The sequence below is a fragment of the Cyprinodon variegatus genome, unplaced genomic scaffold (genome assembly GCF_000732505.1).
Source record: "Cyprinodon variegatus isolate N-32 unplaced genomic scaffold, C_variegatus-1.0 Scaffold149, whole genome shotgun sequence".
In the NCBI taxonomy this organism is placed as follows: domain Eukaryota; kingdom Metazoa; phylum Chordata; class Actinopteri; order Cyprinodontiformes; family Cyprinodontidae; genus Cyprinodon; species Cyprinodon variegatus.
Genome location: NW_015150602.1, coordinates 1104806 through 1120430, shown reverse-complemented (window position 1 = coordinate 1120430; position 15625 = coordinate 1104806). Strand labels below are relative to the sequence as shown.

General features: G+C 39.9%; 1 protein-coding gene across 3 annotated transcripts in view; it reads right to left on the bottom strand.

Moving 5' to 3' along the window:
- The window catches only part of znf236 (zinc finger protein 236), a 107738-nt gene that overhangs the window by 81738 nt on the left and 10375 nt on the right, over positions 1-15625 (bottom strand). For all 3 annotated transcript variants that reach the window (XM_015377202.1, XM_015377204.1, XM_015377205.1), the window contains exons 3-6: positions 11255-11419; positions 10979-11157; positions 7540-7670; positions 4826-4998 (exon numbers count right to left, since the gene is read on the bottom strand). In XM_015377202.1, coding sequence (XP_015232688.1) covers positions 4826-4998; positions 7540-7670; positions 10979-11157; positions 11255-11419 — 648 coding nt within the window. The remainder of the gene's footprint in view (positions 1-4825; positions 4999-7539; positions 7671-10978; positions 11158-11254; positions 11420-15625) is intronic.

The window sequence follows — 15625 nt, the reverse complement described above, 5'->3', positions numbered from 1 at the left end:
ATGCTGTCAGGAGGCTGACCTGGACCATGTATGTGCAGCAAGTTGTTTTCACATTAAGATCGCTGTGCTTAGGATTGGACGTGATGGAGGTGGATATGTGGTCTCTGAAGGACTTCCGAGCAGAAACATTGGAGCGACTGGTTAACACATTTCAGCAATATATCCTGCAGGATGCTGAGGGAGAACACAGACCTTAGGATAACCTGACTGCCTGGTGTGAAAACAGGGAATCATGGTATAAATAGACCATTTCTCTAGAAGTTCAGACCCGCTGTGCTAGCCTGTGGCTAAGGTACCCTGTGCTGCAGAGAGGTGTTCATCCTGATGGCTGCTGCATGAGAAAGAAAAAAAATTGTTTAATAAGAGGCTCGAATAGAGATAAAATTGGAGAACTAAATTTTAGAGATAGATGTTGGATTTTGAGATGGGTGCAGGGTTGATGACTTAGTAACTCTGCTTGCTTAGCGTGTTTTTGCACCATGTCATTTCAGTTGATTGTTACAGCTGACCCGCTTCCAGAGCATGTCGGCCTGTCAGCAGAGTTCAGCTTATAGACGGTGAAATTAGAAGCACTCGGGGAAGCTTTCGGCTTTAACCCGGTGTCCGACGGACCACTAGCTTGTCAGACTCAAAAGTCTTCTGCTCTACGTAACTTTTACTTGGATAGAAAGGGATAAACAAAGCATAAGCAACAGGATTCAGATGCTCTAGCGTCCTTTCAGCTTCATACTCCATCATACAAATTTCTTTATTGTTTTACAGTTATGAGGTATAGCTGGAATTACCAGTGTATTTAGCTGATATCTTACAAGGCCAACCAATCAGCACCGCTTAGAGTACTGCAACATGGTGGCTTTGTAGTATAATATGCAACCTTATTATGAACCCTGCATGCCTTAGCCTCCATGTGTCTTTGTCCTGCAGGTTTTCAATGTTTCTGTGCTTTAACACACCTGATTCAAATGATTGCAGTTCAGCATTAAACAGCCATCAATGGAAATAAACTGTGAAACATCTAAACCCTGCTGGACAGAGTCTGTCCATGATCAACTTTGGGCACTTCTTGGCCTAAATAGTCCTAAAAAGCAAGATTCCCTGGCCTAAAGACACCCAATTCTTGACTTCTACCAGTTTGGAAAAGTTTGCAATTCATTTCCAATACTTTCTGATGTAGTGGAACACGCTTAGTCATAATTCACATAAAGGGAAACAATCAAAACTGGTGAGAGTCAATCAAGGATCCCCTAACCCCCCAAACCGCACTGTTTTTGTTATTGCATCAAACCGTCACCACCACATCTTTTCAGTTTCCTTGAAAACATGTAGGTTCTGACTATCAAAGATCTGTGAACTGATCAACGGGCTAACAAGTTTGAGTATTACTCCAAGAGTAATCCCAAGATCACACAATAACAGCCAGATTAATACACATAAGCCGCTCTGATCATAATCAAAACTACACTTCTTGCTCGAACCAGCTCTAATCAGATCAAAGATTAATCTCCACGATTGGAAAAAATGCAATCTTTACTTTGTGATTTACAGATTTTGGTTTGCATTTCCCCCAAAGTCGATGTGTTTTAATTGATCACAGTGCCTCATTCCCTGTCTGGCAAACCTGTTAAATTACTGCATAGGTCCCAGTTGGAGGCACACTCCCTGAGAATTTAGACCCACCCTTGCAGCCCAGTTCACTTCAACATGTTCTAACACCTGTAGGCAGATTACAACCTGAGTTTTTGGTGGATTGTTTGCAAAAAGAGATCTAGTGTGGCTGGGCTGGAGGACTGCATCAATCGCTCATCCAGGAGGTCACTAAAGAAACCCTCAAAACTGCATGGAAAGAGCAGCTGATGTTATTTTCCTCAGCTATTGTCAATATTAAACAAAAATAAATAAACAGACTGTGAAAACCAGCATCCATTCGAGTCTTTAAAGGAAAAAAATACTAGTAACAAAGAATACAGAGGCCTGTTCTATCTAGAGTACTCAAAAGAGTGTAGGGAAAACATTTTTGATGACATTTTTATGATGTGCTCTCATTGGACATGTTTTCTTTGGTGGAAAACTTCCCATTATGGATGAAATTAAACTTTTTTTGCAAAGAAGAGTGGACCAAACTTCCTTTGAAGGGGCCTAGTCAACTATGAGACTTTATGAAGCAGCTCACTCTGGTTAAATACACCGGCTGTCCAATCATGCTGCTCTGTTGGCTTTTATTGTTTAATTTCTGTGTTCCACACTTTGGTTTTGCTTAATTTATTAGTGAACTTAAGCATTTTGTATATTTACCATTAAACCTTTTTAGCCAAGGTACGATAGTGTGCAAGTATGAAAAAGAATGTTAATGTTAAACCCAATGGAAAAAATCTTTATAGTCTCCAAAAGTCTAAATAAACCTTTATCAGGATGATTAGCTTGATGAATATTGCTTCATTCTAACATAGACATTTGGTTTTTGGAGTTATTTTATAAGCATAGTACGTGACTGAGGTTTAACTACAACGAAGGCTATGCTTAACCAAATATTAACGTAGCACGATTCCTCGCCTCCTAGTGGCGATCTACGGTACTACTGCTCTCCAGACGTAAACAAGCAAACCAAAATGACGGCTCCAGAAAGATTCAGGAAGTTATGTTTTGTAATCATTGTGATATTTCGTTGTTTGCTGAGAGTCAGGCGAAGAAGGCAGCCTTTGGTGAATTTACTTGACAAAGTCGGCTTTTGGGAAGTGCATACGACAAATGATAGTCTATGCAGGGCTTAAAGATGCAGAAAACAACAACGGACGTTGGGGCTCATCACACTGCTACGTAAAAACATCACTGGAAATCATGTGGGATGGTAGGGTTACTACTGAGGCCGACTGTAAGGAGATGAGCAAAGGCGCTCTTTGTTATCTGAGAACCGAGCCAGAACTGAACCATGGCGAGCCCTACTGATGAACTAGTACCAGTTTAGCGTGGTTCGGTTGTGTCTGGCACGGTCCGGTTTAGTTCTGCGTGCCATTTACACTCATAAATTAGTTAGGCGGTGTTATGCAAATATGTCATTCCTTATAATAGTCTACATATTCTGTGGGGATTATTTTTTCTATAAACAGCACACCTGTAAATGCTGGTAAAGATAACACATCCTCTGCCTGTGTTATACTGAAACGGTTTAGGTGAAGAGTAAATCTGCATAGTGAATTTGTTCTTCCTTTATTGATGGAGCCACTGCACTCCTTGAGAAGAGCTCTTGTTTTGCATTTAAAAATATTATTGCATTAACATTCCTGGAAGCAACTCTAGCACTCGATCAAAAAGAAAACAGGAAACAACGTCAGTCTCCAGGCCACTCAATGTGGATCTCTGCAAGTCTTCAAAGGCAAAAAACACCTGAATCTAATTTATCCACTCGGCAAGCAAATCATGAAGAACAAACTCTCTCCGAAGCAGGAGAGCTGAAGCACACTTTTGGAAATGACATGTGTTATTTAAAAGGCTCCCACTGTTTTAGCCTCTTGAACTAATTCCGCCACCCTGGTCTGTTATTATCTGTCACTATGGAACATACAACCATGACAGTAATGGTGAGGAGAAACCAATTTAGCATATGAAACACGCTGATGAGCATACGGATTCTGTATTTTATTCTTTCTTTCACAAAAAGCACACATGGAAAAGACAGAGTGAATGTGCAGAAGTGGGACATTGAGCCGTCTTTAAGGTAAATAGCAAACTATACTGTCTGTAGTTGTTGTTGTTCTTGACCCTGGAAAAGGGTCCAGTTTGTTAGATCTTTGAGATACTGATGTCAGACAACATTTCTTCTGTTTTTAACTGTCCTGTCTTTAATGCTTTGTAACACATTACTCTAAATCAGACATGGAGCTAAATGTAATCATTATAAGCAACAACTGAAAATAAAGACAAAGGAAGGCTGCAAAAATGGTTTAAAGGTTTTTGGGACTTTTTGAAATGCTCACATCAAATTTATATCTTTTCTTCAACTCATCAAAATAGAAAATAGAATCTAAACTGTTAAAGCAAAATACCCACAAGCAAGCTCTTATAAAAAGCAAATATCCTGCAGCCGACTGAATTAGATGGAAGCTCGATGTTAAATTTTAGCTGAAGGTGTTATTTTTTGTCTGCTGATGGAGGACCCTCTGAACCTCTCTGATGAATACGGTTATGTTGCTTCACATTTAGGCTGACAGGAAATAAACTATTCAGACTGTGGACATGGTAAAGCAGGCATCAGCCACCACTAATGACACCGACTAGGGAAATGTAGAAAAAAAAACACTGGGTGGTTTTCTCTTCAGAGCACCAAAGATATACTCTGGATCTTTATTGATCCCTTTACACTTTTCCAGGAATGGCTGACAGAGACCAAAATTCAGGCAAATCTTTGGGTCATCTTAACATACAAAAAAGCAATCAAGAAAAAAAAAAAAAAAGAAGCAGAACTTTACCTTAATTTCCCCTTTTAACTGAACAATAAAGAGAGCGTGTTTCACTATAGTCTAAGTAAAAAGCTGCACAGCTGAGGGCAGCTGCTTTCTGAACAAGAAGATCTTTATAAATAGTCTGATAAACAACCAGGCTGCATTTTTAATCCCTTTGTTGCACCAAATAAAGCCCAGCAACCAGCGGTAGAGAGTCTAATGGGTTCATAGATTAACTGACCTTTCATCGAGTGCTTGAGTTTACCAACTTACCACTCAGCTCGAACTTCAGAAAAAACAATGACTGAAACAAAGAAATAAAACACCTGAAAAGAAATTAGCATGACAACAGAAGCTAACTCAGTGCAGTGACTGAGTCCTGTAGTTACCTCTGAATGAACCCTCTGAACATGAGAGTGCAGGTTGCCCTTCTGGGAGAAAGATGCAGGACAGAACATGCAGAGGTGAGGTTTCTCTCCTGTGTGTTTCACCATGTGAGTCTGCAGCACCACCTTCTGGTTGAAAGCCTTGTTGCAGTGTGTGCACTTATAGGGTCTTTCACCTGAATAGCAGAAGAATATTTGAAACAGAGAGAATTTCTATCAGTGTGACTATTTCTACTGCAAGCTTCCAAATGAGCAACACTGCCATCATCATCATCATTGTCTCTTAATTGGAGAAGATTAGAGCTGGATTGTTTTGAGTCGGTACCGTCTCCAAAAACAAGTCCTGACCTAATCGGCTGATTTAGATTCGAAGCCGAATGATGTCATCGTCACCCACCGTTACTCATGACCCAAATCCATTAACGCCTGAATGATGTGTGATCAACATGTGGATGAAACCTGCTGGCGGCATCATCCTTAATTCAGACAGATGAGAGCAACACCAGGGCGTTAAAACTGAACCAGTGCATAACACAGACGAGCGATAAGTTCTCCTCCGTCTTTCTGCTATGGAGGGAAAAGCTGGCCAACTCCTCGATGTTTTATCAATTAGAAAAATGAAGGACGGAGAAGCAGGAGACCTAAAATATGGAGGAGGTTGCTTAGATATGCATTAATGGGGATGAAAAGACTCAAGTCATGACGACAAACTGGCAAACCTCCTGTCAGCATCTCAGAAACAGCGGAAGATGGAGCAGCGATGAATGCAATTAAAGTTAGTTTTATGGAGGAATTTCTTTGCACATCTAGAGAATGAAATGTCTTTTTCTTCTGCTTCGTATTTTGAAAATTTTTCAACCTGAGCCAAACTGGATTAAAAATGTCTGACAGCAGAATTCCAGTCTTGCCACAGACCTGATTGAAGACACTGGCATACACACCTGCTTCAATCCAGATCCTTCCTGCTGGAACCTCAGTCCCAATCTAAAAAAGTTTTCTTCCAGTATTTCCCTAAACTCCCACTTCCTTCTTTGTCCTTCAAAAAGGAAACGTCCCCATACCATGACACTGCCACCAACATGTTTCAGTGTGGCTTCAGAGGCAACAGCTTTTCACTGCCTATTCACTGGTTATTGAACTCCTGCAATATTCTATTTATCCCAGAATGCAGTAGTACGGTTACTCGACTGGAGATGCTGTGGGTTCCCAGGTGCAGACAAACTGAGCACACTTCAACCTGCGATGGGATTCTGAAGTGTAAAAAACAAGGAAGTGTTTAGTAGTTTATTATTTTTGAACTTTTAGATCCAGCTGATAAGCAGCCATCTCTGGAGGTCCCACACAGCTTTCCTTCCTTTATCCTGGAGATGTTGCTCCAACTTTGCCTCCAGCAGTTGTTCTTGGTTATCAAGGTCAACAGACTGTGCTCAGAAAATCCTTCTTTTTATTTCAGACATAGCAGGAAATGATGCCAGGCAGATATGGATTAAAAGTTCTTTTAAATTGACCAAAACGTTTGATCCTGATAGGAAATGATAAAGGTATCTCCTGGTGGAGAACTAATCAAATCATTTCCAAGGGGTTGACATAAAAATATTGCTGTTCAGTTTTTGATTTTGATAAATGATAAGTGATAACAACATTGGCACTAAATCTATCAGAGGCTGCTTTCTTTATCGTTTTGATGTTTTACCAATTGTGCTTTTAATCAGCTCCAATGCTTGAGGACCAGAGGCCTCCCTGCCATTACCTTCATCTTTGGTTACCTCCACAGATCCTTCCGAATCGGGTTTCTAGCTGTGCATGATTCAGCTGAATACAAGTGTGAGCTGTTATAACTTTGTTTTTTTCAGTATCATGCATAATTTCCTTCCACATGGTAATGATGCTTTACTGTATTCTAGCACATAAAGTCATGATAATGGTTTCATTGTGGCACAATGAGGAAGGTTCAATGGGTAGGAATACTAACACAGGTGAGCCATCTGATTTTAAGAAGATGGCTGCAACTATGTATGAGGATCTCAAAAATGGTCAATTAAGTGTGGAAATAACAGAACTAAAGCATGTTTTAAAAATAAACAGGCTTTTAGTAAATTATTTAAAAAAAAACTAAAAGCCAAACAATAAAACATTTCAGATTATACGCTTTTATTGACTAAAAGTAAGCATTAATGCAGTAAATGCAAGGAGAGACAGGAGGATAAACTCTTATCAGTTGATAATATTACTATAGTTTGAAATGAAAGGTAGAACCCTGCCCACATGCCCAGTGGCACAAGTAAGGAGAAAATATGGATTTATTTCATTTAAATTGAGTAAAACTGATAGCGAATTAAATGAGTCATTAATATAAAAATGTATGGATGAAGAAACACTATTTTTTTTCTTATATGAATAAATAAACATCTGCACTGCAAAAAAAAGTTATTTTCTTTTAAATAAGTGCATTTTTTCTTGAATTGAGGAGGTAAGTGAGGCACTTTGTCAATGGAACAATACAATTTACATTTAAAATAAGAAAAAACTGCGTTGTCTTATTTCAAGTGCATATTATCTAATTTAGAGTAAAAATACTCATTCCATTGGCAAATTATCTTATTTACCTACTCAAATTAAGGATAAATACACTTAATTTAAGAGATGTTTTCTTTTTCCTAGATGGTTTTTACAGTGTGTGAGAGGTCGGGTAGCTGAGTCTGGTGCTTCTCACTCACCTGTGTGTATTCGTATGTGTCTGATGAGCTGGCTGGGCTTTTTGAAGGCCTTTTCACAGTGATGGCAGCTGTTTGTGAACCCACTGCGATCTATGTTTCTCTTGTAGTTTCTGGAGCTGGAGGTCAGCGCCCTTTGAAGGAAACACGACTGCTTAGTGGTTTAATGAAAAATGCATTTGGAGTTCCTCACCTCTCTAAAATTAGAAGACGCTCATTTGGATTCGGTCATTAGTGTTTGAAGTACATTTAGAACAAATCCCACTGATTAATAGAAAGTGAAGCACAGAGAGCAGCGCCTTTTCCTGGTGTTTGATTATTTCAACCTTTACATTCAAATAAAAACATCAGAAAACTGGATTAATAACATTGAAATTTCCCAAAGGTCCCCTGCAGCATAAATTAAAAAACACTTTATCAGGAGCTAATAGATCCACCTGTTGTAAGGACTTAAATAACAGTTCACAGGACTTTCCATAAAGGCATACCTGGGGGAACGTCTTCTGTTTACATTCCAACAGCCAATAAGAAGGCTGAACTAACAGCCAGCGGAGCTCAGCTTTAAGATTTAACACCTATTTTATTTCCCTTGCTGCATGAATGCTCAGTAAAGTCAAGAGTTCACCACCATCCAGTTCTCTGTTTTAATGTGTTGTTTGCTAACAAGCAGAGCTACAGATGCCATATATGATTAGAAGGAAATATGGTGGAGATTTGTTTCATTTTAACCAGTGGCAGAGAGAAAGCCATAGAGAGAACTCATAGTGTAACAGTACCGTTCTAGGTTTTTTAATAATCCATGTTGAGGAAACCATTAACATCTAGAAAAAGGAGCTCTGGTCAGGTGATCCATGCCAGATTATCCATGCCAGACAACTAACATCAAAGAATGATGGCGAGAGGATCACGGTATGGAGATGCTTTTCTAACAGAGGGACTCTATCCATACAGCCTGGGCTGCAGTGGAGGGTTTTGGAATAAAATCCATGCATCCATTTTCCATCACGTTTATCCCTGCTGGGGTTGTGAGGGGTGCTGGTGCCCATCTCCAGCTGTCAACGGGCGAGAGGTGGCGTACACCCTGGACAGGTCGCCAGTCCATTGCAGGGCAACAAAGAGACAAAAAGGACAAACAGCCATTCAAATGCAAACCTAAGGAGAATTTAGAGAAGCCAATTAACCAAACAGTCATGTTTTTGGACTGTGGGAGGAAGCTGGTGTACCCGGAAAGAACCCACGCATGCACAGAGAGAACATGCAAACTCAATGCAGAAAGACTCTGGGCCGGGAATCGAACCCAGAACTTATTTTAGAAGACAAAAGTGGATTTTTTCCCCCCACCATCTCTGTGACCTTTAGCACCTTTACCACAGACAGACTTCTTAAAACAGCCCTGAGGTCTAACAGGTAAAGCCCCTGTCACACCCTGACGATTTAGCCAGGGTATGCCTGACGTGCCAGAATCTCCTAAAACGCTAGCATATGCTGAACTTTCTATGTATTTCTTCAATTTTGAGCGTATACATAGCGTATTCATAACGAGTCCATAACTTATGTCCAATGACAGCCTAACTTACTGTATGGATAATGCACGGCAGCTTAATGCCCATGAAATGTCACAAGCCAGTGACCTGAGAGGGGCAGTGATGGGCCTGATGGCGACCTGCTGGCATAAATGGATGTCTTTGATCGCGGTATTAACCTAGCTGCTGTTGACCACCCGCCTAACTATAAAAAATTTATAAAAAAAAGAAAAAGAAAGAGGGATTTGCAGTTGCATCAGATTCAGCATCCTGTCAGAAGTTTGTTGGTCGTGGCCTTGGGAGTGAACGTAGGGAGGATCCATCACATTCGCCCTATGATGGGGATGAAGTCTAGAGGAGAACTGAACTCCTCCTGTAAACCCCTTTTATACCAAAATGCTGCCAATACGCCAATGTACAGTAGCTGGAAGTTAGAAACACATTCAGTGGTCTTCTGGAACTCATCGATTTCGTTGATATGTGTTGGAGATAAGTTCTTGATAAGTTACGCACAAGTTATGCCCAAGTTGCTCATAGGTTTTGGAAAAGCTAGACGCCATTACTTATGAGTAACTTTCAATTAACATATGTCAACCATCAAATAACTTTCCTATAACTTATGGCCCACATATGGCATACGCTGGCATACGTCTCAACGTACTTGCCGTATGCTGACGTGTGCCAGCATGTTTCAGCGTATTTCAACGTAACTGAGCGTGCTCATAACTTATACAAAACGTACCCCATAACTTATCCAACGTATGCCAACATTTTTGCCAGACTTTTTGTACGTCAGACACACGCTGGTCTAAATCGTCAAGGTGTGACAGGGGCTTAAAGTTCTAAAGCAGAAACTATTGCAATAAACGTAATCCACTGCGATAAAGAACAGTATGCGTCGTAGCCCTAGCATTCAAGATCCAGATTAGGAGCTCTCCATCTAATCTGACTGAGCTTCAGTCATTTTACTGAATCAGAAACATTTTAGTGTTTAGGTGTGAAAAATAAACTTGTGGAGAAAAACTGGCAACTGTTCTTAGAGATCAATTATTGCAACTCCTACTTTTATTCATTCAAGTCAAATTGAAATGAACTCTGAACCTCAAAATTCTCCTTCTGGGCGTTGGGCTGTAATTTGACAGAAGCTAAGGGAATATTAAGGGTTTTTCTCTTCAGCTGCAAACTCAAATAGCCTCCAGTTTCCAGCGAACTATAACATTTAAAATTCTTAAATAAACTCACATAGCAGGTATAAATAAAACAAGTCGACTGAAAAGTGCTACAAGATGGTTTAAAGGAGAAGTTCGGTTTTTTACACTTTTAGCCCATTTTCTGTAGTGTCCAGGATGAAATCGAATGAAGGACACAGAGTACACAGAGTGAAGCGAAAAGACTACAACTGTGTAAACAGGCCCCATTTCCGTTTCCGGTGGCAGCGGAATATTGACTATTCCTACAGAACTCAATGGGATTTACAAAATGCTAAATAAAACACTACAGGAACGTTTTTTCTTCACGAAACTTTTTTTGGAACGTCATTGAACAGCGCTGACGACACGGTGAGTAGCATATTTTAAAAAAAGAACGTTTAAGGTTGTTTTAAGGACATTATCGGACATGCTCTATGCTAGCCATTCTAAAGCAGCCAGGGGTTGATTCTAAATGAGCCAAAAAGCAGAGACAGGAGCAATTGTCAAAATTTTGGTGTCCTTCATTCGATTTCATCCTGGACACTACAGAAAATGGGCTTAAAGTGTAAAAAACCGAACTTCTCCTTTAAGGACAAGGTGCAATATTGACATTGCTTGATTCTAAATATTTTTGTCGTTTTTAGAAGAAACTGTAAAATAAACAGTATCCATCGACCGCATTCGTTTTTGGCTAAAACTGTACAACAAACCAGGACGTCCATGTCTTACCTCATCTTTACGTGACTCTTCGTGTGCTCCCTTAACTCCACCAATGTCTTGAATTCCCTGTGGCACGTTTTGCAGGTGTACACCTTGACGCCCGACAGCTCTTTCCGGTGCTCCTCCATGTGCAGAACCAGCTGGCTCTGGAGCACGAACTCATCGCCGCACTCGGAGCAGATAAGGTTCTGTCGGAGCAGATGGACATTGTAAACTCAGAAATAGAGCTCATCAAGTATTCGGGTGAAATCCTGCCGTTCTGTGTCTACTAGAAAAGCAGCTCACCTCCTCCTTTTTGTGAAGCATGACGTGGGATTTGAGGCCAGCGATGCGAGAGAACCTCTTATTGCAAACAGGGCAGGTGAAGTCAGACGTGTTGTGTGTGGACTTGTGCAGCGTGAGGTTGAACTCCACGTTGAAAGTCTGTGGGCATTGGTCACAGCGATGAGGCTGCAAAGAAGAAGCAGAAGTTGTAGCGCCGGTAAAGCAAAGTTTAACTCGGCGTCCACAGAGCAATTAAAACGACTGGATAAACACTGAGATACTGAGAGGCAGTGCTGAACAATATCTCTAATGAGGTGAAAGTGCCACCAAAACTAATTTTCCTTTCCATCTGTGAGGTGAGCTGACTTCATCTCTGAAAGCCTTTTTAATGCAGTGAAGGCTGCGAGCAAAGCTGAACCGTGAGTTTCAGTCAGAGCTTCAGAGCGCCGTGGCTGTCACTCATCCGCCTGCAGAGAATTCAAATGAAGATGGAGTCTTTGCATTTGAAACGGCGGATAAGTACAGGTGCAAAAAAGTAGGGGGGGTCTCGATTTTATTACTGTCTGTATGTGTGACTAATAATGCGATAACCAAGCACTATTTCTGAGCGCGAAGAGAAAAAACTTTATGCCAAGCATTCATACCATCACATACCAAATTTATTTATAAAGCACTTTCAGCAACCAACAGGACCAAACTGCTATACACAGCCATTAAATACAAATATTCAATCATAAAACAATAAATAATGTGGTGTATTAAAGTAGTAATAAAATAAAAGGCAATAATAAAAGAACAAAAGAAAAACAAAAAGACAAAGTAATTCTAAAAAAGTAAAAAAAACAACAACATTCCACTGGACTTTGTTATTCAAATTTAATGTTTTCACTTCCCATCCAGAAAGCTTTGCCATCCCATATGTTGCTAGAGTCTCTGAAAAACTCAAGAGGATTTTCTCCAAAGACAAAATTCCAGTACATTTCGAACCAAACAAGACTCTTAGACAGAGGCTAGTGCATCCTATGGACAAAGCCCCAGATTTAAGATGAGCGAAGTGTGCAATTCAATGCAGTGAGGAATGCTCTGATCTTTATATTGGAGGAACCTAACAACCTTATCACAGACGCATGGCTCAACACAGACGGGCTACCTCTTTGGGACAAGACACGACTGTACATCTACACCTTAAGGACAAAAAAATTCGTTTGAAGACCTGAATGTTCACATTTTGGACAAAGAAGACAGGTGGTTTGAAGGGGGTGTAAAGGAAGCCATTTATGTTAAAAGAGAATATCCAACCTTAAACAGAGGGGGTGGGCTCTCAAAAAACCTACAATGCAGCTATAGAGTTGATTCCATCTCACTATCATAATCCATTTCGCTATGCAGGGGACCAAAACATCTCGCCTGGCGGACTCCCTTTTCAGAGGCATGGGCCAGGACAACATGACCTTATGACTCCCCATTTATTTTTTTTTGGTTCGATTTGCATGTTTTCTAAGCCATAATAAGGCCTTCGTTTTGGCCATTTTATAAAACCTGGAACTCAATGCTACCCCAGACATTTTGAATTGAGAAAGCTTTCTAGATGGGAAGCGCAAGGTCTTCAAACTTGGAAACTAAATCCAATGGTTTGTTTTTTTACTTTTTTGGAATGACTATGACCTGGATGACCAAGAATCTTCACCAGTCTAAAGGGCTGGTTATACTACCGCAGCATTATGTCGCACTGAGCTTGTCGCAGGTATGATGCAGACATTTTTGATTTATACTCAATATTGAAGCGTGGTCTGCATTATGTAAAGGGGAAAATCACGAACTAGCAGTGGGTCTAGATACGGCAGAGGCAGTGAGAAAGTGGGTAAAAGTTTGTCTGACACTGTGACACCTACGCAGACGATCTAGTTCCGGTGTATAAATCTGCTTTAAGACAAAGCCAACATCTACGATTGTGTTAAAAGTAGTTTTACATCGATACCGATACCAGTATCGGGCGTGGCCCCGATCCAGAACTAAAATGGTGATATCGGCGAGTACCAACAAATAGGGCACCGATACCATTTTAAGAGTCAAAGGTTTATTCAACTATTGTCACCGATTCCAGGTAGGCAATAAAAAGTTCTACTGGATTCACTTTGTATTAGTCTTTTTCCTGCTTCACAAAAGTAGGCAGCAGCTTGACAAAGCCATGATGGCAATTATTTTACATCCCAGTAGTATGCAGTTCTTCATATATACACACATCACTTTTAAACAGATGGTGTGGGTATGGGCCAATACTGCACAGCCAGGTATCGTGTATTGCTAAAATAAATGGCATCGGCGCAACACTAGATAAAAGCCAAGGAAAAGAATTGGGTCTTAGGAAGAGATTTAAAATCAGAAGGTGAAGAGGCCTGCCTGATGGCCAAGGGAAGGTCATTACACAGCTTAGGGGCTGCAACAGAAAAAGATGGTCTCCTCTGAGCTTGTGTTTTGTCTTTTTCACCCTCAGTAACAAGTGGTCAGCTGGTCTAAGGAATCGAGAGGGTGTGTAGGGATGAAGCAGCTCAGACAGGTAGGGAGTGGCAAGACCATTAAGGGCTTTAAAAGCAAATAAAAGGATTTCAAAATCAATCCTAAAATGTAGTGGTAGCCAACATAATGAGGCTAAATTAGAGGAAATATGACCTTGTACCTGATAAAAGAAGTGTAGCAGCATTCTGCACCCTCTGAAGCTGGGAAATGCACGAATCACTGATACCCTTATAAAGTGCATTAGAGTAATCCAACGGAGTGGTTACAAAGGCATGGACCACTGTTTGAAAAAGATAGGTTTGACTTCCTTAAGTGGAAGAAGCTGGATTTTCAAACTTCAGACTAGCATCTGTTTTAACTCCTAAATCGTGACAAACTGGCTGAAAGATCCAATATCAGACAGGGAGTCTTCATTAGAACTACCAAAAATCACCTCCTCTGTTTTTCTTCATTTAGTTTTAAGACATTTAGGGACATCCAGGCTTTCAAGTCTTCCAAGCATAAAAGCAGATACCGAAGAAAGGTGGAGTCAGTTTTCTTCAGTGGGACATACATTTGTGTGTTCAGAATATTTAGCAAGAGGAAAGGCTCAATTTGAACATCCTCAGCAAAGAACCAATTAGAAATACAGCATGGTGGAAACAAAGCTGATAAAGACTCTTTGCTGAACTCATAGCATTCCCCTGTTTGCACAAGAACCACCGGCAGCTTCCTGTTTTCAACCTGAGTTATATAAAGTTCAATATACCGCTGTTTGGATGAATATTAATATTGTATCTCTTGTTGAGGATATGCGTTTTACATTTAATTTGAGGCCAAATGGACAAACATTATGGATCAGCTGTCAGCTGCAGCCTTTCGGGCCATAAAAGCACTCAGCTCAGTTTGAAGCAGCAGCTACTTTTACACTGTTGTTTCATATTCATTCATTTAGTTCTTTGATTAAATAACAACATACAACAACTTGGCATAGAACTTCCCATCTTGCCATCTGTAAATCTTGTTTTATTTTAAGCATCAGGAAGAAAAAGAGGCAGGTGTACTTCCCAGAAACGTATATGCCACACATCCAGGTGTTTTCTAAAGTTTAAGCTTAAGTTGCTCACAATTATAATACACTAAGAAAAATTTATGCGGTTGGTCTGGGAATTAACCCAATCTGAATGTGAGTGAATGAATCATAAACACAGAAAACTTTCTTTCCTAACTTTTAGTTTCTGGGAGAAACAAACTGTAGAATAGAAAGTCTTTATTTTTGGTGTATTATGATCACCCTGTTAAAAAATGCCTCATTAACTTGAAGTATGGAAACCTTTTTTTTTTTTTTTTTTTATTGCCATGGCGACCAACCCAAGATCTCCACCAGCTTCATGTTAGTAAAATCCCTGAGCTAATGTTGCCTCAATAAAGCCCTAATCCTGCTTCTTAGTCAGCCTGAGGGATGCGTCTACCAGCAGGGACTTGAAGTCTTCTAGCTCAGTTAACATGATGTACCGTCCAATCTGTTCCTCACAACTTCAGCACCAGAACAGTTCCAGGCAGAAAACTAAAGGAGCCATCTAACTAAAATTTTACCAGGTGGCATTGTTTGTGTGTTTTAAATCAATGATGTAAATCACTATAGAGGTATGATTGATCCTTAAATGAGGATAGAATAAAATTGAATAGAATAAAATGGAATAGATTAAAATAGATAAGAATAAAAAAGAATAGGATAAAATGGAATAGTATAGATAAGAATAAAATAAAGTAGAATAGAATAGAGTAGAACAGAATAACATAGAATAGAATAAAATATAGTAGAATAAAATAGAAACAAATAAATTAAAATAGAATAGAATAAAATAGATAGGAATAAAAAAGAATAAAATAAAA